At 37.4% G+C, this 22,611-nt stretch overlaps 1 protein-coding gene across 3 annotated transcripts in view; it reads left to right on the forward strand.

Annotated features, from left to right (window-relative positions):
- The first annotated feature begins 313 nt into the window (after positions 1-313).
- Positions 314-22,611, forward strand: part of LOC108436580 (probable E3 ubiquitin-protein ligase HERC1) — a 103,225-nt gene continuing 80,927 nt past the window's right edge. For all 3 annotated transcript variants that reach the window (XM_037545768.1, XM_037545770.1, XM_037545769.1), the window contains exons 1-11: positions 314-598; positions 8,462-9,075; positions 9,491-9,631; positions 9,844-10,089; positions 13,515-13,610; positions 14,943-15,125; positions 16,683-16,994; positions 19,149-19,245; positions 20,766-20,909; positions 21,899-22,026; positions 22,438-22,582. In XM_037545768.1, coding sequence (XP_037401665.1) covers positions 8,500-9,075; positions 9,491-9,631; positions 9,844-10,089; positions 13,515-13,610; positions 14,943-15,125; positions 16,683-16,994; positions 19,149-19,245; positions 20,766-20,909; positions 21,899-22,026; positions 22,438-22,582 — 2,068 coding nt within the window. In that variant the 5' untranslated portion in view covers positions 314-598; positions 8,462-8,499. The remainder of the gene's footprint in view (positions 599-8,461; positions 9,076-9,490; positions 9,632-9,843; positions 10,090-13,514; positions 13,611-14,942; positions 15,126-16,682; positions 16,995-19,148; positions 19,246-20,765; positions 20,910-21,898; positions 22,027-22,437; positions 22,583-22,611) is intronic.

Consider the following 22,611-nt stretch of genomic DNA (forward strand, 5'->3'; position numbering starts at 1 on the left):
AGAGGCAGGCTAAAGTAACTGTATTTACCTTATTTAAAGGTTTATGGGAAAGCTTGAACATCTCAATGGCCGTTAATTAAGTCAATATTACTGTATAATGCTTAAACTAGAAACTATAACATGTATTTGTGGCTATGAACAGTGATCTCGAGCGCTACTAGCTGTCTCTGGGCTCCTTACAAATAAGCAGCACCTGATAAACCCAGAGACATGGTTATGTAACATGAAAGTTCATTCAGTTGGACTTGTGAATCGATGTGTTGAGACGAGTCGGTTCAAAAGAACTGATTCGCTCAGAGTCGTTCATCGCTGCCATGGAGCCGCTATTCATGGCAACAGTCACGGCTGTTCTCACTAAAGCTACCGGCTAGGTAGGGATCAGTTAAGCCTCGTTTCAACAGCAAAAGCCCACAACTATATCCTGACATCATTAATTAGCACTTGTGGCTAATATTTACGCTCACCTAAACCACATATAGCTGGCTTGCCGCCGGAAATGACCCGTTTGTAAGAGCCGTTCCTGGTCTGTCAGTCGGCTAACCTAGCTGTTAGCTAACTACCGAAGTCTGACTGGGTGTGAATGACACAGGGACGAGAGGTAAGACTGGCGGTGGGTTTTTCCTAATATTGGCTAATTTTGAGAGAAATATTATTGGGGATATCTACCTAGTTGTATTAACCGCTTTAAGGAGGTTCACTGAATTGTGAATTTTGAACTGTCACTTGTCATTTGCTGTGTTTTTCGTCCATGTCTCCTAGGTTATAACTTAACCTAGCGTTAGCTGTCTTGTTTCTCGTAGTACAGCTGTCATGCTATTGCTTCATGCATTGCAGGTGTGCCTTGCATCTCGCGTCCAATATTTCTCTGACAGGTTCAGATTGTGATTAGATTTCTCTATCTCCCCAGTCTGGGGTCGGGATTGGACTATGTGAAATGTGACAGTGGTCGCTGTGTTTCGGTGTTTGTGCTCATCTGCCCAACTGCGAGTGGGTGAGAGGAGCAGGGTTGCAGCTGGTGTGCTTGTTGAACATGGAAAATCGTCTCTGCACCCACATAAGCATAAAGAGAATGAAAAATGACATCAAAATGGTTGCATAGCCTGACCTTGCGGTTAGCATAGTTGGCATGAAAGATATTACGCCAAATGAGCCAAAAATGACAGTGTTTTCCGTCATACATAGTATGTAGGAGGGTCTCCATTGGTGTAGTGTAGAGTAGCTATGCATGATAATAGTGCTGCTGTGCTGGTATAGAGTCACCGTAGCTGAAACAGTTAGCTAAGCTAGGTATTGCGATACTAGTCTTGTGTTGCGTTAACTAGGCAGTCTTCCCAGATGTGTGGTTGGACCACAAGTTGTTTTTTTTTTTTGCCCTGCTGTACTGATGTTGCTTTGATAGTGAGCTTTATGTCAGTTCTACTATATAAAACACATTGTTATGTATCTGGAGATATTATGTATTAAGACTATACAATACAGTATATATACAAGCTTGTCCACTTTGCTGCTTTCCTTTCTATTTACATCACCATGTTAAGGTGGGCGATGTGGCACAAATATGATTTCATTATACTTGAAAGCATTTTCATGTTATAGAGCACAGCTCAATAATCTTTTTTTCTGAGGTTTGATAAGTTGGAAAAAGGCCATGTAGTGGACAATTAAAAAATACAATCAAACACTAAGAAAACAGTGATTTGTATGCAAAGCTTCACATACTGGACTACAGTAAATCCACTTAAACAGGGGTAATTATGCTCTCTTTGTAACATGTAATACATAGTGGGTCAGTATTAAAGTTAAGGATATCCACATTGTTTATTCTCCATAGAAAAGCATTGGCAAGACAATGTAACATTCTCTGGACTGGCGGAGCTCCATCCAGCAGCATTGGGATGAATTGGAGTGTCTCTTGTAATCATCCAACATCTGTTCCAGTTCACTAATACTCTTGGGGCTGGATGCAATTAATTCCTATCAGCAATGTCCGAGCGTGTGCACTGCCTAGTACTCACCAGAATAATGGCACTTGAAGAATTTGGTATGAGTTGTTGTGCTCACCTTCCAATGTGTTCTGTAGTAGCAGCCTACTAAGAGAGCCCCAAGCTACATATGCAGCACCATATTTGATTTCCGAACCACGTTACTGGTGTAAATCCTGATATTTTAGGATAAAAGTTACCGTTAGTGTTTTACTGTAGGTGAACTTGTCTTTGGTGTGGTGCTTCCCACAAGGCCGAAGACCTAGCTGTCACAGTTGCAGAATCTTTGTCAGGTGTTAAAGCATTCTGTTCTTCATTCTGTCTGGCTCTCTTAGCTTGTATTGGCTTGCTGTTAATAGTGTGCAGTAGGCTCATCCTGCTTCAGCTCTGTGGGTGAATGACTGGCGTTTGAACAGCTGATTGCTCTTGTAGATACCTTCTTCAACCAGATCAGACTCAGATCATGTTTAGTTTAGCTCTCTGAGGCCAGTACATGGGTTATCTGCACTGGTTGTTGTAATTAACACATTGTAATTCCACAATTTTTAAAACCAGATTGTGTTTTTAAAAGTTTCTGTTTTTCTCCTTATTTTCCTTCATGCATATACTTACTGAGAGAAAACAAAAATTCAGAATGAATGACGATGTGCCATTATACACAGTTTTTTTCAGGGATGACTGATGATAATGGAATCAGCAGATAATTGCTTAACAAAATATTGGCATCAAACAGATGTTTAGATTTTTGTACTCAATCATCTACATTTTATGCTTACCTCAAATGCTAATCCAGGTGGATGTAACCCAAGTTTTCTACATTTTATAAATGTTTATGTGTTGGCTTCAGCAGATTTGTACATGAAAAATATCAGATGTCGTCATCCTATTCACATATTGATGGATCCCTAGTATTTTTCAAACATAGAAATTCCCAATATATATAAGCACCATCCCATTATTGATGTTAGAAATTTGCATTTAAAACGCTACAGGTATGTACATGTATTATCCTATACATGTAGTGTTTTTTCTTAATCTAGTTGTGATAAAAAGATCATTTCTAAATTAATTTATTAGATTAGCTGTTTCATTTTTGCATCAGCACACTTCTGTGAGCCATCATTTTTATCCTTTTCTAAAGTATTTTATTCATGTTTTTTCTTGTGAAGTACAAAGCTTGGTCTCTCTCTTATTTTTCAAATATGATCTCAAATTCACTGTTGCTTAATCCATCCATCCATCCATGGATGGACTGTTGCTTAATATTAGATATTTATAGTAATGTGGTCTTGTAATGACACAGACTGTAAAAATATATGGTTATTAGGCCTGTAATGAAGTTAGTCCTGTGAGACCCTCATTAGAGTTTTTAAAAGATTTTTGTACAGTTTTTTTGTGATTAAATAAAAAATATAGATATTTCTTTTAAAGGGTCCTTATAATGAAAACCAAATTTTGTGTTTGATGTAGTGTGTAAACTACAGTATTTCCACTTATTCGGTTAAAACTCGCCCTTTTGTGCTAAAGGTATAGGTTATTTACATATTATATTCTTATAGGCACAGTAACAAAAACAGTTGTTTAATTCTTAGGGATAAAGAGAGAAAATGGTCATGCAGAAATGAACGATGCCACACCATCAGGTGTGGACTTTTGGGAAAATATTTAATCCCATAAAAATGTAGTGTCTCAAAATACTTGTATTATTGAATCAAATAACTATCTGTATTTTAGAAGCAAACCCCCCCCCAAAAGTCTGTTTCACTCTGATGTTGTATTTACATAAACTGTGCTGCGGTTTATGTTTTGAAAAGATTCTGTTTTTCCACTGTTTAATTTACTTTATCCATATGTTAAGATGCAGCCTTAATCTGTGTGAATGAGTGTGAAGCCAGTGGAGATCTAAACTAGTCTGGGCTCGTCCCGTTGTGAAAGCTTTGAGATGCTTGGTGTTATATTTTTATACATTAGGAAACCGTATAGCAGCAGTGGTGCAATAAATTCCTGGTACAGTGATAAGCTGTGGGCGAAGAGAGAAGGAGTGACATCTCCAGAAGTGTCTGGAGCAAAGACTGCTGGGTCATGTTCCCCTTGGCTACTGACCAGGGGACAAGAGGAACTCTTACTAAAGCTTGAGAAGGGCATTGGGTCCACCGACTGGACACAGACGAAACAGAGATTCAAGGCTGCAAATGACTAGTCCTGATAGCCAGCTGCAAAAGGATAGTTAACCTGCAACTGAAACTGAATACATTTGTATTCGCTGAGCTTAAACTTTTTAGTGTCTTCTCTTTCTCAGTCATTTATTGACATATAACGTCTCTACTGGATGGTTTGAAGTAGGTGTAGTGCTTTAAATTAGGCTAACTTCCAAAACAGATTGCCTTTCTGACATTACTTAAAATGATCTGGGACACAACGGTCCTTCATAGATGTTCTGTGATTTTCATGTTTTTAGTTAGTTTTAATTTCGGTTTAGTGTATTTTCTCATCTTGACACCACATAAAAGGTCTGTAACACATTGTGAGGCCAGTTGTCAACCCCCTGTTTCAGTACCAGATTAAAGAAGCCCTTGGCCTTGTAATTTCTACTCAGGGGAATCCCATCTTGGGGGCTGTTCTATTACTGTATGGCCTTAAGTAAGAGGTGTTAGATAAGTCCTCGGAGGGGTCGAGGGATCAAGTGAACACCAGTGCTGACTTCAACAGAAGAGCTTGCCCACAAATCATTGCAACCATGGCACATTTCCCTTTTCAAACCAAGAAAACAACAGTGGACAAAGGTGATAATAAGCCATAGCAGTAAACTGCTTTAAAATGCTTAACATTTCAAATCTTTCTTTAACCCATCATTTTATAACCCAGTTAATGTTTTGGATGAGGGTTTATATGTGTTTCTAGATTTAAGGAATTTAACCACTTTTACATGTAATGATCATGCCCACAAATGTTCAGGTTTTTTGATAGTGTTATGTATAAATGAGTGCCATAATTCAAATGTGGGTAGACTAAATCGTGTTTGAGGTCTAGCTGCTTCATATTCTTGAAGCAGGATTGAGAAGGATTTAAAGAGCAAAAAAGTAATACACCTTTGGTAATGCACCTGTAAATAAAAAAGTATAAACTTAAGCTCTAAACATAGATTCTGAATATTGGCTGAACAAGCACTAATTGGTTCAACAAAGCACAGTGTCTTGCTGAGTTTTCCAGCCCTAGTCTTCTCTCTCCTCACTGGAGAGCCCATCTAAAATTGTGTCCTCCTCTAATCGTGCAGAGTAGCACTTGGCTTGTGGATCGATGGAAGCTCCAGCCACAGTTTATCTGGCAAACTTAACAGAACATTGGCAAAAATCCTATAAAACCTAATGGGAAATTGAAGCATTCTTTATTTATATCCCCTGCTTAATGTTGAGTTTCTAGTTTAAAATGCTATGTAACTGAGCTGGCCTGTGTTGGTGTAGCTGTTAAAACAAGGCAGGCTTGAAAAGACACCAGAAAATTAGTGAGGTCAGATCCTGATGTTGGATTATACTTCTGGATCACAAATGCTACTCCAACTCATACTATGTATTGGATGGGGCTCCATCACAGTTCCACTGCTCCCCAACCCATAGTGGCATTAGACTCATGTGTGGCTGTTCCAGGAGTGTCCGAATGAGTGCTCATATGTGTGCTAGAGACAGACAGATAGAGAGAAGTGAAAAGAAAGGAAGAAAGAAAGTGACTCAGAAGGTCAAAGGTTTTCAGTGCATGTCCATTGGGTTTATCCCAACATTCCTGTGTCACTGAAGCTGACAGGCCAATTTTTGCAATGGTGGCGACATCTGAGCAAACAAAGACCAAATCAGCAGAGAGTAGTACACACTTGCTGACTCCTGAAATATAACTGTGCTTTCAAAAGACAGCATTCACTAAAACATAGAGGTATGGCTGAAGAGTGCTTTCAGCCCTGAATGTTTTGCAAAACATTTTAGCTTTTGAAACATGTAGTGTGAATAATGCACTATGATGGCAGTCAAAATGTGGCAGTTCACCAGTTCTCTCAATGAGGAATGTAAATTAATAATTGATTAACTATTAACCTATAAATAAACAATTGTTTGACCAATGCAAAATCAGTTAAAAATGCTCAAACAACAATTTCTATTTGTATAGGTGCATTGAGCCAAAGCTAGACATCATGGCATTTATGTGCATTTTAACTTGGTCTAGTAATGTGAATTAAATGTAATTCTATAACTAGAAACGTTTCTTTAACCCATCATTGTATAACCCAGTCAATGTTTTAGTATTTGGTCTTTTAATATTGAACATTATAGTTGTCAGCCCCTCGGTTTCAGCAAAAATATGTTTAGTACTGTTTTGGGCCATTTCTTCATATACATGCTTATGCCAGTTTCTACCCATCAGTAATACAGTCCACGGTCCATTAAGGAAACACTTTTTAACATCTTGGTACCTTAACCTCTTCAACACTTTGAGACCATGATATATATTCTTCATAATTTTCATATTTCATAAGCTACATTCAGAAAGTGGGTGTTACACAAGAGCTGTAACGGTCTTCTTTCCAGTCACATAGATGGATAATGTAATTTTAAACCCTTATAATAGAAGAAGCTGAGCTCAGAGTTTTTTTGTCTACTGAAAATCAACCCATTTTTCCATAAATGTGGGCTATAAACTATAAACAGATGGTATCTCTTCAGTGATATACTCTGTGAAAATTAAGTTTATAAAATAATACAAAGAGCATCTAAGATTTTGGCTTTCAGCAGTAAATTGTAAGCATATAGCAATATGTGTATGATCATAAAACATTTTCTGTTAACAAAAAAAAAAATAAATAAATAAATATATATATATATATATATATGTATATATATATATATATATATATATATATATATTTATATATATATATATATATATATATATATACAATGAACATTTGTTTCTTTCTTGCAGTTACTGAATAATTTGCCTTGCGATTTGGTCATGTAAATTCAGATGGAAAAACCAAAATATACCCTGGAATTCAGTTGATCTTTGATCTTTGCATTCATAAGCATGTGTATGTTTCTAGTCAGATTTTTGATCTGGACGTTTTGATATTATAATTGATATTTTAATGGGTCCTTGATTTTAGCTTCACTGGTTAATTAATGGCTCAGAAGAAGTGCCAAAATTTGCATGTTTGCTCAATGATAAGCCCAGCTCTTAGGTGGCTCAAAGAAATGAAAGTAGTATCCTCTTTGCAAGTGCAAGCTCTGTAGTAATGGATTAATAGTACGTTGGCTCATGGGTGGCTTTTTGAGAGTTGAGTAAGCTTTCAGAGAGCTGAGTAAGCTGCAGACGGATGCTGTGCCAGATTAAGGTTAAATCTAGTGTCTAGTGCGTCAAAAAGCTAATTGTATGAGGCCTTGTGTCCTAATTCTTCATCATCAGAACCATCATCATCTCCTTTGCCTGATGGAGGAAATGTAGTCAGTTCATAGGTCTTTGCATCCAAAAGAGTTTTTTGGAGTGTGCCCCTGACTCTCTTTGTATATGCTGTAATTGGGACACAAAAATTTGTTTGTTCCAAAATTTCCTACTGTAGGGAAATCTGGAGTGAGAATTTGTTCTTCAGAATTTTTTGTCCTGCTTGTTGTTCACGCTTACATTTTGGACCTGTTTAAAGAATCTTGAAAACAAACACGGCTTTAGTTGTTACACATGTTGTTAGCTTTTACAAAATCCTGGTGCTTTTATAAGATTCATACTTTTCTACACCCTACTTGTCTTATTTATTGTAGTGTATTATTTATTTTATTTATATTTTTATCACGCTTCAACTTTTATACTGTGGTCATTTTATCCTGTTGTCGGCTTTTGTTTCTTGTTAATTGTAGTACTGTGCTTCCAGAAGTGCTATATTTTGTTCTTCACAAAACACTTTGAATGAGAGGAGTGACAGTAGTTGAATGACATATTTAGTTGCATATACTTTGGAATGTTAGAGTTGTAATTTATTACCATTGTAATTTATCATTTATAATCATTATTTTAAAAGAAAAATAGAAACTGTAAATAAATTGGTGTGTATATATATATATATATATATATATATATATATATATATATATATATATATATATATATATTTTTTTTTTTTTTTTTACACTGTATTGTGCATTAAGTCTTGGTTCAAAAACACAAAAGCACTCACACATTGGAGTAAATAGCCTACAAATGAATAATACATTGTGATTTTATGACTGTTTGTGTGTTAGCTTAACCATTTCACAGCCTCTCCTTCAGGAAGACCAGTGTTTAGAGTTACCATCCAATACCTAGTCAATCCTTCCTTAAGTTAAATCAGGTACTGTTGATAGAATTTAACAAGTCTATACGCCTGGAGTGCAAAAAGAAGTCAGGATCTGTATTCTAACCAAAAACTTTTTTAAAAAACAAAATAATTTTCTCTCCCTCCCTAGCTGCCTGTCCCCTGTGTGCATGAGGATAATGTGCAGCGATGGTGCCTTGTCAGACCCACGTGATGTTGAAGTGGCAGGAGCACTTGAACAGCTCCTGGGCGGCGGAAGACAGCGTACAGACGGCCACACGCTCTGGCGCCGCCTCGCTCTATGCCAAACTGCTCCACAGCAAGGAGGTGCTAGGCTTGGCACAGCCTGTGCAGGACCTGATGGGCCCACGGCTGCCTGACTTTCAATATGAATCTAGTGCCGAAGAGGAGAGGGAGGAGTACCTTTCGGCTCTGCTGCATAGCCAGCGCTGCCTAGCCCACCGTGTTCTCGCCCGCACGCCTTATGCCCTGTCCCTCCACCACAGGCTGGCTGTGCTCCAGAGGGTGTACTATGCACTCCACAGCAAGTACCATGACCGTTTCCGCACTCCGCCTCCTCCACAACCAGCCTCCTCTTCCTCCTCTGGCACAGAAGGGGGTGCACTGGAGCCCATTTCAGAGTCATGGCAGGTGGCTGGATCTCGGGTGAAGTCCGGCACAGATGTTCTGATTGAAATGGGTGTGCGGACGGGCCTGAGTCTGCTTTTTGCTCTCCTGAGGCAAAGCTGGCAGCGTGGGCGAATGGTAAGGGTGGGAATCATAGGGTAACTTAGTATAAGATAAGATACTATCACTCACGATAACAAGGGCAATATACACGCAATATTCGTATTGTAGACAAGCATGTAGTAACAGTTGTGGTATTATCTGGCTACTCCACAAGATCAGGATAATGATGAATGAGGTGAATATACATTGCACTCTTAGTTTCATGAAGCAGTTTATTCATCCCCTCATTGTTGTTAAACAGAAAGTGTGGGCAAATCTAAAGTTGCCAGGGCCCCTTTCATTTTTCTTTTGTTCCCCTTCTCAATTTCTTGAGCACCCACTCAAGGAGATAAGAAGTATTAATACTGTTTGTGTGCTAAGTGGTGAAAAATTTATATCATTGAAGAAAAATTGTGATATATTGCCAAAAAAACTTTTGTCCCAACTCTAGAGTCTGGAAGATGACCCACCTGATGTTGCCCTGTGTAATGAGGTGCTGGGCACTGCCTCCTCTGTTCTGGCTGCCCTGCCACCGCTCTCGCTGGCTAATGAGAACAAAATCCCAGCAGTGGGCTTGGATTGCTTGGCACAGGTATGATAACATAAGAGAAGCCATAGTAACATAAGACAACATTACACTGAGCTGTGTTAGGAAAATAAAATCTTAAAGAAGCATGAATCATACATTCTGAAGTAGCAAATGTAACAAAAACAAAATTTCTACATTTTCTTACAACAAAAATGAGATAAACATATGAACAGGACCCTACAAACATATACATTCATGAGTAAACAAATGTGAAGGTGAGCGACTTCCTGAAGAAGACAGCGGTGAGTGGTTCCTGGGCAGACCGGGCCGGACGGCGCTTGGCTCTTGAGCTCTTGCTGGGACTGGCCGTGCAGAGAGGATCCCTACGCTTCCTGCTGGAATGGGTGGAGGTGGCACTGGCAGCATCGGCTTCATCTTCATCCTCCTCCTCCTCCTCGGAGCCTTCAGGTGTGGGCTATGAGCTGATTGGTCAGATCCTGCAGCAGATGAGACAGTATTCGGTAAGTTTCAGTTTGAATTACTCAATAGGCCTGGACAATAAAATGTGAAAAATAGGCCTGGGAGATAATATGATAATGATCATTAAAAATGTTCTGGTATTAGTGTATTTTTGATAAAATGGTTGTTCTGTTAGAACCAAAGGCTTGTAGTTCAGAACAGTAGGTGGCAATGTGTGCCGTTTACTCACTAACTTGGGAGGGAGAAAAAATCTAGTCATTCATTCACAACAGAGCAAACCAGCGAGACTGTTAGCAGAGTTAGATTGTGGTAGCTGTTTTAATGGATGCCACCAAGGCTGGGTTTAAACCCTGAATGTTTCTAGCAAAGCACCAAGTCCTTTTTCCCCTTTGGTTCATTAATTACGATGCACATTCTTCCAATTCAGTAAAATCCTTTGGAGCTGCTCCTCGTCTCAGCCCCACCCACTACAGCGCAGGTTCATTGCTGTGGTAATATGCTAAGGTGGGATGGAAAGTTTAAATATGAGCTGGTATATCAGGTCTGTACTCGCTGATGCAAATAAAAAATTTTAATATGAAGCCAGTGCAGCAGTTGTATTCTAGTGACTTAGTGGAGAAAGACAGGAAATAAATAAGGAAAAGAGGAAAGTAATAGATATTTTCCAGAGATAAAATACAATAAAGAAGGCACGAGTTATGCGTATATGCAAAACTACATTAATGTTTTTTATTTTGTGACGTTGTAAATCAGCTTTTTCTTAAACTTATCCAAACAGAGTCTGCAAACTATCTGGTGTGTTTGGGGTGGTCAATACCTTATCCAAAATAATGTTAATCAATTAACACACATAGCTTCCTAATTTTAGGAGCATATGGTAACTTTAAATTTACAGACAATAGAGTTTGGGTAAAAATTAGGGATAATTGTTTCAGTGTATCAGGCAGCACCAGGGAGGGGCTTGTGGAGTTCAAACTCCAGATATCCACTAACCCTAACTCGCACCTGGCTGTGTTCAGTGTTGAAATTTTGTAGACTAACAAGGCAAGAGGCATGAAGCAAGAGGATATTGTGGCAAAAAAAGAGCACACACCCTCCGCGGTGTGGATATGTTTTGGTTTTCTTACATCAGATCCAGTGTACCAAAAAATGTTTTATTTTTTTTAAACAGGGTTGAAAATGCTGCTTAGACATAAAATTGACCCCTAGGTAATGCATGCAATAAATAACGAAAATTATTTGACATGTGAAAATGTATTGTGTATTAGAGGTGAGCAATCTGACAATATTTTAATTAATTTTCAGTTTTAATAAATGATCAATTTTGTTGTCGTGATAAACAGCAGGCTTTTCAGATCACATTGCGATTACATAATTAAGAAACCCTGAATAACCGCATACTTCTTTATAAAGAGAGTTTGATTAGTTCTTTTTAACTTGATTTAATGTAGTACAGTATGTAAAATGTTAAATAAAAAGCATTGCACCCAGAGGTTTTGGTGGATGATTTTAAAAGAGGCAGTTCCAGTGCATTGTATCTGAATGTCAAAATATTGTGATATTGCGTATTGTGAAAATGGCTTTAATTATCGTGAGATGATATTTTGGTCATATTGCAATCCCTTATTGTGAATAGACATTTGGCTAAATAGTCCAGCCCTGGTGCAGAGCCGCTGTAGTGGCAGCAGTGGTTTACTAATGTACACTGATGCTGATCAGATGTGTGGCTAATGACTAATGTTATGTAGTGGATGTTAAATGATATGTATAATGGATGCTGTATGTAAAATGCATGCACACACAAACCCACCCACAGTTATACCCAGTATAGAATTACAGGAAACATTGTTATTCTCAAGCTAAGTCCTTGAAAGCACTTGGTGTCCTCTATAGTTATTGGCCCATTAGTGCATTAGTCCCTTTACTTTTCTGTATAACATACCCACCCACTGCTGTGAATCTTACGGAGTGCAGGCAAGGCCCAACATTTCTCCTTATTCTAAATCTGATTTTGCCTTTTATTTGGCCAAGATTTCTTGGCTGCATGCCTGGTTCTGAAAGCCCCTGGCCAGAGCTAGTCTTGGCCTGCTGTGTGTCTTTTCCAGAGATTTATTCATGTCTTAATCAATAACAAACGCTCTGGCTGCCACACGGCTGTTTGTGCAGAGTTCAGATGCCTGCCACTGTTGTTCCCCGCTGAAGAAGCGCATTTTATAGAACCGAGTAAGAACAGGATTTATATATTGTGTGATAAGATACTGCTACAAGTGCTATAAGTGAAGAGTGTCCGTATTAATCACCAAGAAATATTTCTGTAACCAGTTCCTCTTTTGGTAAAATTGCAAACCTGCTTAAGCAGAGCCAAGTGTCTGGTGAATTAAACTGATATCTTGTGCAACTGGCATAAACTCAATTCTGAAAACGCTGAGTGATTTGTAGTGACAGATCCACTTTGACGTGATGCAGTATTGAATAGATATAAAAGGGGCATGCAAGAAAGGTTATGAGCAAGGATGGGTCAAGGCTCTTGATGTTGCCAAAAAATGCAGCAGCAAATAATCCATCTGTTTAAGTACAGTGTTCCTCTATCAGCAATTGAAAGGATTTTAGCTATGTCTGTATCTACAAATGCACGTTTAGACTGTGCTTTGCACAGTGGAAATCAAATATAAACAACATCCTGAAAAACAGCTGACTTCTCTCAGCTCAAGCTCTTCTAAAATCTTACAGAACTTTTACATTCACACATTGGAAATGTGTATTGTCTGATGGGTCAACCTTTTAGGTTGTCGATGGAAACAATGGGTGAGCTCATTAAACTCTTTGTTACCAGCATACAATTCAAAAGCCAGAGTCTGTCATAGTATAGGGGGTGTATTAGAGTGTAATTATGTTCAGCACAGCATTGAAGGCACCATTAATGTTGAAAGGTACATAGATATTTTAGAGCAACATATCTGGATACAGTGTCTGACTTAGTGGAAGAATGACAGAAAATTGCTCTTTTAAAACTGGATCAGTGTTTTCAGTCCCCAGATGATTAGTAAGTTTTGTTGAAAAGTTTTGTTGAAAAGTAACACTCTGAAACATACTTCTGTCTCCACTTTTTTGCAATGCATTGCATGCATCAATTGGAATAAGTGTATATTCATAAAAAGGCAATAAAGTTCGTATCAATTATTATGTTTGTTTGCTATTTTAATACAGGTAGATTTTATAATCAATTCTGTTTTTATTAGCATTTCCCATACTGTCCCAATTTTTTTGGAATTAGGTTTCTGCAATTTAGTAAAGAATAATAAAAAGGAAGACAGTATCAAATAATTGTTTCAATTATTTTGGTCATTTGAATGATAATCCTGTTTGATGGTTTATATTTGTGATAGAAACAACAATTGTTATAACATAGTAATAAGCCATTATAACAGTTTTTTGTTTGTTGTTGTTTTGCTGTTTATCCTCACAGGGTTTCCGTGGTGACTTTGTAAACACTCAGGTGCTTAAGAAGGACGCAGATGGACTCTGCAGTCTTTCACATGTAGCGCTCTGTCTCTTCGAAGAGGTGTGTGTGTGCTGTGTGCTTGGCCTGGATTAAGGCCTCCCACAGTTTCCTTATGTTGTTGCTTCATTTAGAAGACTTTGAGGATCTGACACATATAATAAACATTGCCAAAATCCTTGGCATGCTCTGTCAGGCGTTTCTCATACTTTGATGAGAGAATTTAAAGTGAAAGTTTAACTAGGCAGAAATTGATATGACCATTTTTTTGTATTTTGTGTAAAGTATGTGTCCTGTACATAAACTCTAAGCTTATTATTCAGTTAATAACCTAAAAGACTTGTCTTTTATTCCAAAGACCAGGAATGCCACTTCTGATGCAGCATCTTGTAGATATAGTGATAAACATTGTTTAAGTTTCAAAACCTTTCACGCCCAGTTCATACACTCCGTATATGTAAACTGTTTTGAATGAATCATTTTTGTGATGTCATGAAAAATTACTACATTTACATATACCCACCATTCAGTCTACAGCAGTTTAGCATTGCCGACTCACATCGAGGTTTTGAACTGGTCTGCCTTTTGAATGAGGCATCATTTATTACATGTATTCTTCTTAAAGACAGTAACAAAAACAGCTTGTTCAATGCTAAAGGATAGAGGTTATAAAATGATCATGTAAAAATTAACCATAACTGACTTTCATATAGAAACATACATAAATGGTGTCTGTGAATCTCGGGAGAAAATTGATGTGGGTTTTTAAATCTTATTATTCAGTAACTAGTAGGATTTAATTAGTAACAACTATGAAACAAATGTAGAAGTTACATAGTTATGAAAGTGACGAATTGAAGTACATTACTACATCTGTGAAGCACACCTACTTGCATTGGTGCCACAGCAGTCTTTAAAGTGAAATATGCTGGTTTAAAGACTAGAAAACCCCAATCTAATGATGAATCTTGAAGGTGGAAGTAAATTAAGAAAGACTATAAAATTGGTGTGAATATTTAAGGGCAGGCTGTTTGATATATATTTTTTTTAATTCTTAATTTTTTTAATTCTTCATCTGAATTATTTTTATGACAAGGACATCAATGACTGGTTGTGGTTCATTAATGTAAACTATCACCACAGATTTATTAACCTCTAGATCAGTGGCCATCAGTCATTGTGTTATGTACATTGCATCCTTTTTTGTGTTTTCGTACATATCCAGCAATTGTAGTGAGTGAAAACTGATGTACGAAAACACAAAAAAGGATGCAAAGTTGTGAATTTAAACCAGTGAGGCTGAGATGTTCTGTGCTGAATATACAAAATATTTTTTATGCCAGAGTAATTTTGTTGTTGTAATACAGTCTCTCCATTTTAATATGTGTGTTCTAGATTTGTGCCCTGGCGTCTAACTGCCTCTCCTCGTGCAGCATGGGCTCGTCCTCCCCTGGCTCTGAGGGCGATGCGGTGAAAGTGTATGTTTGGGGCAGTAACAGCAGTCACCAGCTGGCTGAGGGAACTTTGGAGAAGATCCTACAGCCCAAACTGGCACAGGGCTTCTGCGATGCGCAAATGGTGTGTCTGCCTGAGTGTGTATACGGCTCTGCTCCTCAGCATGCATACACATGCTTATGTATTAAAGCGATAGTTCAGTGAAAACTCTTCATTTACACAGTTTCCACCTTTCCTAAATGTAAGATCAACCAAGACATGTTTGGTGTCTGAAGATTGCTTCCTTAGTTTTGCAGTGGAGCTTTGAGGCTAACAAGTAATGAAAGCTAATAGCCACCAATGGTCAACATGCGAATTCCGTGCATGTGTAATCGCAAACTTGCCTCAAACTGCATTTTGCTGCTAAGTAATCCTGAATAATCTTGCTTATGTGGTTCCTGAACTCCTGTGTTCATACATTTTGTCCATTTTAAAAATTTCTATGGACAATATGTCATATTTTGGATGATTGATTACATGTAGTGTACAAAATATATATTTATTATAGAATACAGTATATATATATATATATATCTGCTAATAGTTGTAGGATCATACAGTCGTTTGCGAAATTTTTTTTTCTTGGAGAATAAATGAACACATCCTCTTCAGAGAATGCTTCTGTATATTTTAAACTACTGTTTATTTGCTGTATTTACCATATTGGGGGGAAAAACATGAAATGTGGCCTGTGCAAAAGTTATTGCACATTTTATATTTCATGTTTAATGGGTAATTTGATGAGGGGTGTTCAGACTTTTTACTTGACTTTTATCTGTGACCATGTACCCCTCCTGACCATGCTTCGTAGATTTAGTCCAAAACTTTGCACTAATGTTTTTGTCTCCCACGTCCAGATCTGCAGTGCTATCTTAAATGCATGGTCAGCAGTGGATGCTAAACCCTTCATCATTTTCATTGGATCCGTGAGCCATAGCTCTGTAACACTGAACCTTGTCCATGAAACAGTCATTAACCTTGCCCTAGTACAATTTGAACACAACAGACTCATCAGCCTCAATTGAATTTACTGATGCACACATGTACAACAATAATTTTTAAAAATTCAGTGAACATCTACCTTATGAGGTCATATGTAAACGTTGACTTACATTTGAGCACACATTTGTAAATCCTCAGTTGTTTAAATGTTTTGCTGCTATCTTTTCACTAAATTCTTTTCACTTGCAGACCTACAGTCTCTTTACTAAATTGAATATATTTGGGGGAAAAAAAGTAAAATATAACACATTAAGTGTGTTGTAACCTTTGTACAGGCTTCACTTTCTTATTTTCAGCAAATACATAGTAACCATGAGGAATGTGTACTTTTGCATATGACTGTATCCACACTCAATGCTGTTTCTTATTCATAATCATTTTTTTCTAAGCCTTTTAGAACAACATAACTTAAAAAATAGATCAATCCTAAAAAATAATTTGTTGTATAACTTAAAAAGAATTTAATCCTTAAAAAGAATTTGTTGAATAAGTCTTTTCCATGGTATGTTATACTCTGCTATATTCATGTTTATGGGCTTTTGTTACTACAAAGCATTATATATTAAGTGCTTTAACAGAGTGAGGGTTTAGGTTAAGGTTAGATCAATACTTCCCTAATATTCATCTGTCTCTTTACAGATTGAGGCAGGTCAGTACTGCACCTTCTCTGTATCAGCTGATGGCTCAGTGAGGGCTTGTGGGAAAGGCAGCTATGGCCGTCTGGGCCTGGGAGACTCCAACAACCAGTCTGTTCCCAAGAAGCTGGTGCTGGATCCTCCTCGCACCATGAGAAAAGTTTCCTCTTCCAAAGGCTCGGATGGCCACACATTGGCTGTAACTGCTGAAGGGGAGGTGTTCAGCTGGGGAGACGGAGACTACGGCAAGCTTGGACATGGAAATAGTGCCACACAGAAATACCCCAAACTCATACAGGGACCCCTACTGGGCAAGGTGAGGGAAAACAGTCCTAGAACTCATGGCCTTCTTTTTTAATATTAAATCTGTGTATACAGATGATACTAGCTCCAACATCAAAAACGGTCAAATAGTTTAGCCAGAAGTGAGCAAACAGTTGACAAATGCCAAATGCTGTTTTGTGGTGATCAGCAAAAGTTGGAGAGCCATAGCTTTCTCAAATGTTTTTAATACAAATTTCCTTATTTTCTATATTGTTTTACAGAAACCTCGCATATTAAAACTTTGCAGATTTATCAATAGAACATAAGTAAATATTTGTGAGAACTCCAACAGAAGACCAGGTATTCTGGAGAAACTCTATCCATATGGTCACCAGGAGTCGGAAAGGATGACACATACACTACTACTATTACTACTACTACTACTACTACTACTAATAATAATAATAATAATAATAATTATAATAAAAATATAATAAAAATTTCTCTTGCTGTGATGTTAGCACTCATTAGCACTAAAACCCTTCAGGTGTTTATACCACCATTGGGCTTAAATGTGTTTTAATAAGTGTTTTTAAAAGCAGTTTGGGAAAGAAGACTGTCATATGATTTAGGCAAAACCTGCTGTTCATACCAAGGTGGCCACTTTGATGAACAGAAATGTACCCAAAGAAATAACGTGTAGCTGTTGCATGCTAGCAAAATCTTTTTTTCTAACTTAATTGAATGTAATCTATGATTATTAAGCGAACATTACACAGAAAAATTCAAAATGTGCCCACGTATTTAATGTGTTGCATATTTTTTCTGTCTTGTCCTTATACAGAGAGAGCTCATGTTTTAATACATTAAAGACTGAACATGCCGAATGGGCTCCTATAGCCAATCCTCATTTACATATATTACAAACGGCACTATGTGAGCAGAAGGATGTGAGGGAGTGTGAAATGCAGCCAAGCTGTAGGCTGGCATGCTCTGATCATTGTAAAGTTACAGGAGTACTACCCAGTAAATAATACCAACATGTTTCACAACAAATAACATCTACTCAATACCAGTTAACATGAATTGCTTTGTGTGATTCTCACAGGCCCTCTGCTAAGCTTCATGAATTATTTGTAACATTAGCCTTTTTTAGGGATGTATTTTATCAAGGTGATCAATGGTGTTCGGAACAGGCTGCGGGCCGTTTAGACAGCAGTGACTGATGAGCTTTTTTCTGCTCATTTGCAACCAAATGGGTTTTTATCATTGCAAACTCTTCTGTGTAGCCTATACATGTGTTTGTGTGTTGTCTATCTGGGTTGTTTACTTAATTTGCTCACTTTCTGCTTTATTACCCTTTTTTAGCTTTTTTAGAACAGTTTATGTCACCATCCTCTAGCCTTTCATCAATAATCAGTCAGTTTTTGTCTAAGCTCTGTCTGCTCTAAGCCAGATGTTTTTGGGATCCTACCTAGCAGTGACAGTCGTACTAACACCCCACACACTGCCATGCCACTCACTGCTGTGCTGATAATGGTCCACCACATAATTAATATCTGGTCAGCAGCTGTCCTATGGTCAGAAACTGGCCAATAATGAATTGAGTAGAGGGGACCTCATACATTGTGCAGAAACAGGCATGCTGAAGTTGTAAACCTGAATTGTTGATCAACATAGATTGACATCTTGTACATCTTATATCCATATCTTGAATAATCTGGAAGATTCTATGTCAGTATTCTGTCCCCTGTGTACCTATTTCTAATTTATTATCTAGCTCAGACTAACTGCACATACAGAATGTGTACAACAGTACATTTCATAACTTATTACTGTACAACTGTACATTGGAATAGTGCAATATTAGTATATGTTGTGTATATGTGTATATTCAGAGTTAGTGTATATATACAGTATATATTTCTTTTCTTCTTAGATATTTATATTTTTTTTGTATTTAAATTATAAGATTTTTACTCACTTTCCACCTGTTAAAATGTGATGTGACAATAAACATGATTTGATTGATTTGATAAATTTTTTGGAGCTCATAAAGTGGGCAACGAATGGTAGTACAGCTTGGAGGTGTCTAATGAAATACTGAACTAATGAATGAACGAGTATGTTTGTTAATTTCAGCATATTTTTCTGAATGTATGAGAATGTATCTGACTGTGTGTGTGTTTCTTCCTCTTTGTGCTAGGTGGTAGTGTGTGTGTCTGCTGGTTACAGACACAGTGCAGCAGTAACCAACGATGGCGAACTGTACACCTGGGGAGAGGGCGATTTCGGCCGCCTGGGTAACTTTTTCTCTCTCTCCCTCTCTCGCTCGCTCGCTCGCTCGCTCTGTGTGTGTGTGTGTGTGTGTATATATATATATATATATATATATATATATATATATATATATATGTATGTATGTATGTATGTATGTGTATATATATGTATATATGTGTGTGTATATATATATATATATATATATATATATATATATGTGTGTGTGTGTGTGTGTGTGTGTGTGCGTGTGTGTGTGTATATATCTGTGTGTGTACAGTATATGCAAAAAAAAACAAACACTGTACATGAAGGATTTCATTCTATAATCCATAATGCTGTATATCCATTTGTAACAATTTTAGGTTTTAAAATTAATTACATGTTAATGGAAAACATTTACATTTCTCTAATAAATGCGCTTTTAATAATAATGGCAACAACATTTGGCAATAGCATATGTCATTAAAAAAAGTCAGAGGTGGTCTATAATGCGTTCTGCAAGGAAACCCTTAATCTTTAGCAATATTCAGACAGGCGGGACTGTGTGCACATGGAGAGGTGAGATAATGTATATCTTACTAGCGTTTGATGATTTTAGTCCTGCCATAATACAAATTGTCAGTAATTTTTACAGTGTGTGCATCCCGTTTCAGTAAAGATTATGAAAAAAAAGTACAGAAATAATTCCAGGATATGTTAATCCCTTGCAAATTGACATGTCAGTAAAAATTCTATTATATTCTGTGGAAACAGAGTTATGAAAAAGAGAGCATAGAGGCACTTGTGTTCTCTGTGGCTAAAATCAAGCCGATCGGTATTGTCCTGCATCAGGTGAACATTAAAACATGAACATTAAAACATGCAAAAAAATTATAAAATTGCAATTATAGTTTTATGCAGGGATGTTGACTATTGGCTGTTAATTCCCACCCAAATGGTAATGCTAAAGATACACTGCCTTCATTTGAGACAGTAACACAGACGCTTAGTATATCGTGGTTGGTGTTAAAGAATGGATCATTTAAATGTGCTGTGGCATTTACATCAAGATTTCTTATGCTGTACACATTGCTCAAACATTACAGACATCCTGTGTGTCTGTAATGGATTGGATAATGTCTTTGTTCTTAATAAAATATCCAAATTATTATAAACATTAACCCTCTTAACATTAACATTAAACTCTAGGGGTCCATGCTTCAATTCCTTATACTCATAGTTACAGAACATTTGTTTAATAATATTTATGACATAACAAAACTGGTTTTATAATGTAATGTTAAGTGGCTAACAGAATCTTCTTTATGCTTAAAAAAGCAATGCACTCAATGTAATGTGTACATATTTGTAATATATTTTGTTCATGTAGAAATGATACATACACTTTTGGATCATGTAAAGTCAAAATTAATTGATTTTATAATTTTTTTTTTCTTTTCAGTGTTTTAAAAAACATAAATAAATGGTAAGAGCTCTGTGACAGTTGGGATAAATGCCCATTCTCTTTTTCTTTCACTCTCTTTCACTGTCTCTGTTTTTTTAGGCCACAGTGACAGTCACAGCCGGAACGTTCCGACACTGGTGAAGGACATCAGCGGGGTGGGCCAGGCGGCGTGTGGCAGCTCACACACCATTGCTGTGGCTCTGGATGGACGCATCGTCTGGTCATTTGGAGGAGGAGACAACGGTCAGCTTTTACACTGCTGAATATGATCCAATTTACACAAATCACTCAGCAAGACTGAGTCATCTTCTTTGTGCATGTTTCCCACCAAAAACATGTTTTAGAACAGCCTTTAAAACAGTAATTAAAACATTTGTACATTTTATCTGTATTTAAATGCTGAAGCCAAAGTCATTAAAATGATTTAAAAAAATAAGAAAATATTTCATAATTTAATGTCAAATGAGTGATAAATGAATAGTTCAGTGAAAAATTTAATGATTGTAGTTTTGTAGATTGTAGTTTAATGAATAATTTTTTTTTCTTCGACAATAAATGCAGTCAGTTAGGGATGAGGGATGCATGATGCACTTTTTCATTTCATTTGTAATAATAGAATGGTCTTTATTGGGGATTTGCTGGAGGTTAGGGAACCAGCCCTGTGACCGAAAGGTTGCCAGTTCAATCCCCTGAGCGGGCAGTATGTGACTGAAGTGCCCTTGAGCAAGGCATCTAACCCCCAACTGCTCCCTCGCACTGCAGATAGGGCTGCCCACCGGTCCGGGCAAGTGTGCTCACTGCCCCCTAGTATGTGTGTGTTCACTGGTGTGTATGTGAATTTTCACTGCACTGATGGGGGAAACCACACATTTGAGAAACTACCTATTTAAGATTACTCAACCACTCAACACAGTTTGTTGCAAAGTGTTGTAATTAAGACATGCAGTTTGCACAATGCTAGTTGATGGATTGTTAGTCCCCACTACTTGTTAGCTACATTGGCCTTGTGGCTCAAGTATAAAACTAAATAGGCACAAAACCCACCTTTGCTGGTCAGCTACATTACGGGTAAGGGGCCAAACCACTGCTTTAAATGAGATTAAAATTCAAAGAGTAGTTGTAGTTAAACCTGCTGCAACATTGCTGGCACATTGGAGTCAATAAATCTGAGCAGGAGGTTCCAGATGGGATTCCCCTGAATTTTGAATGGTGTCTTTGTATTTGTTTTACAGGTAAACTGGGCCATGGAGACACAAACCGTGTGTACAGGCCCAAGGTTATAGAGGCTCTACATGGCTACATCATCAGGAAAGTGTGTGCTGGAAGTCAGTGCTCACTGGCTCTCACTTCTGCTGGACAGGTATTTTTTTAACAAAAAAATAACAAAAACAATATAAATAGTCCAGAGTTACTTAGAGTACAGTTTTGTTCCTTTAAAGTTCATTAAAGTTATTCTGGTATCACTGTAGTTGAACCCTGCTACGTATTGTTGACATAACCATGCCATAAACATGATATCATGATGGATTTTGTTGAATAAATTATGTTCTGTTACTATTTCCAGTAATTTTGATAACAGATGCCATGATGTTTCATATCATTGCAGCTTATGCCACAAGCTTATTTTTGCTATGCGCTCTGGATAGCTGTTCAGACACAGAATTGCAGGATTTTACAAAACACTGGTATACACTCATGTTTTTGTTTTTAATTTTAGTTTAGTTTTTAGTTTTCAGTCTGTGGTTTTGTGTGTATGTATTGTCTTTTTTAGGTGTTTGCCTGGGGCTGTGGCTCATGTCTGGGCTGTGGTTCTTCTGAAACTACATCTCTCAGGCCTCGTTTCATAGAGGAGCTGAGTGTCACTAAAATCATAGACATCTCCTGTGGAGACAGCCACTGCCTCGCACTGTCTCACGGTGAGAGGAGTGCAAGAATGACGATGTTA

Source organism: Pygocentrus nattereri, chromosome 16 (assembly GCF_015220715.1).
Source record: "Pygocentrus nattereri isolate fPygNat1 chromosome 16, fPygNat1.pri, whole genome shotgun sequence".
Classification (NCBI taxonomy): domain Eukaryota; kingdom Metazoa; phylum Chordata; class Actinopteri; order Characiformes; family Serrasalmidae; genus Pygocentrus; species Pygocentrus nattereri.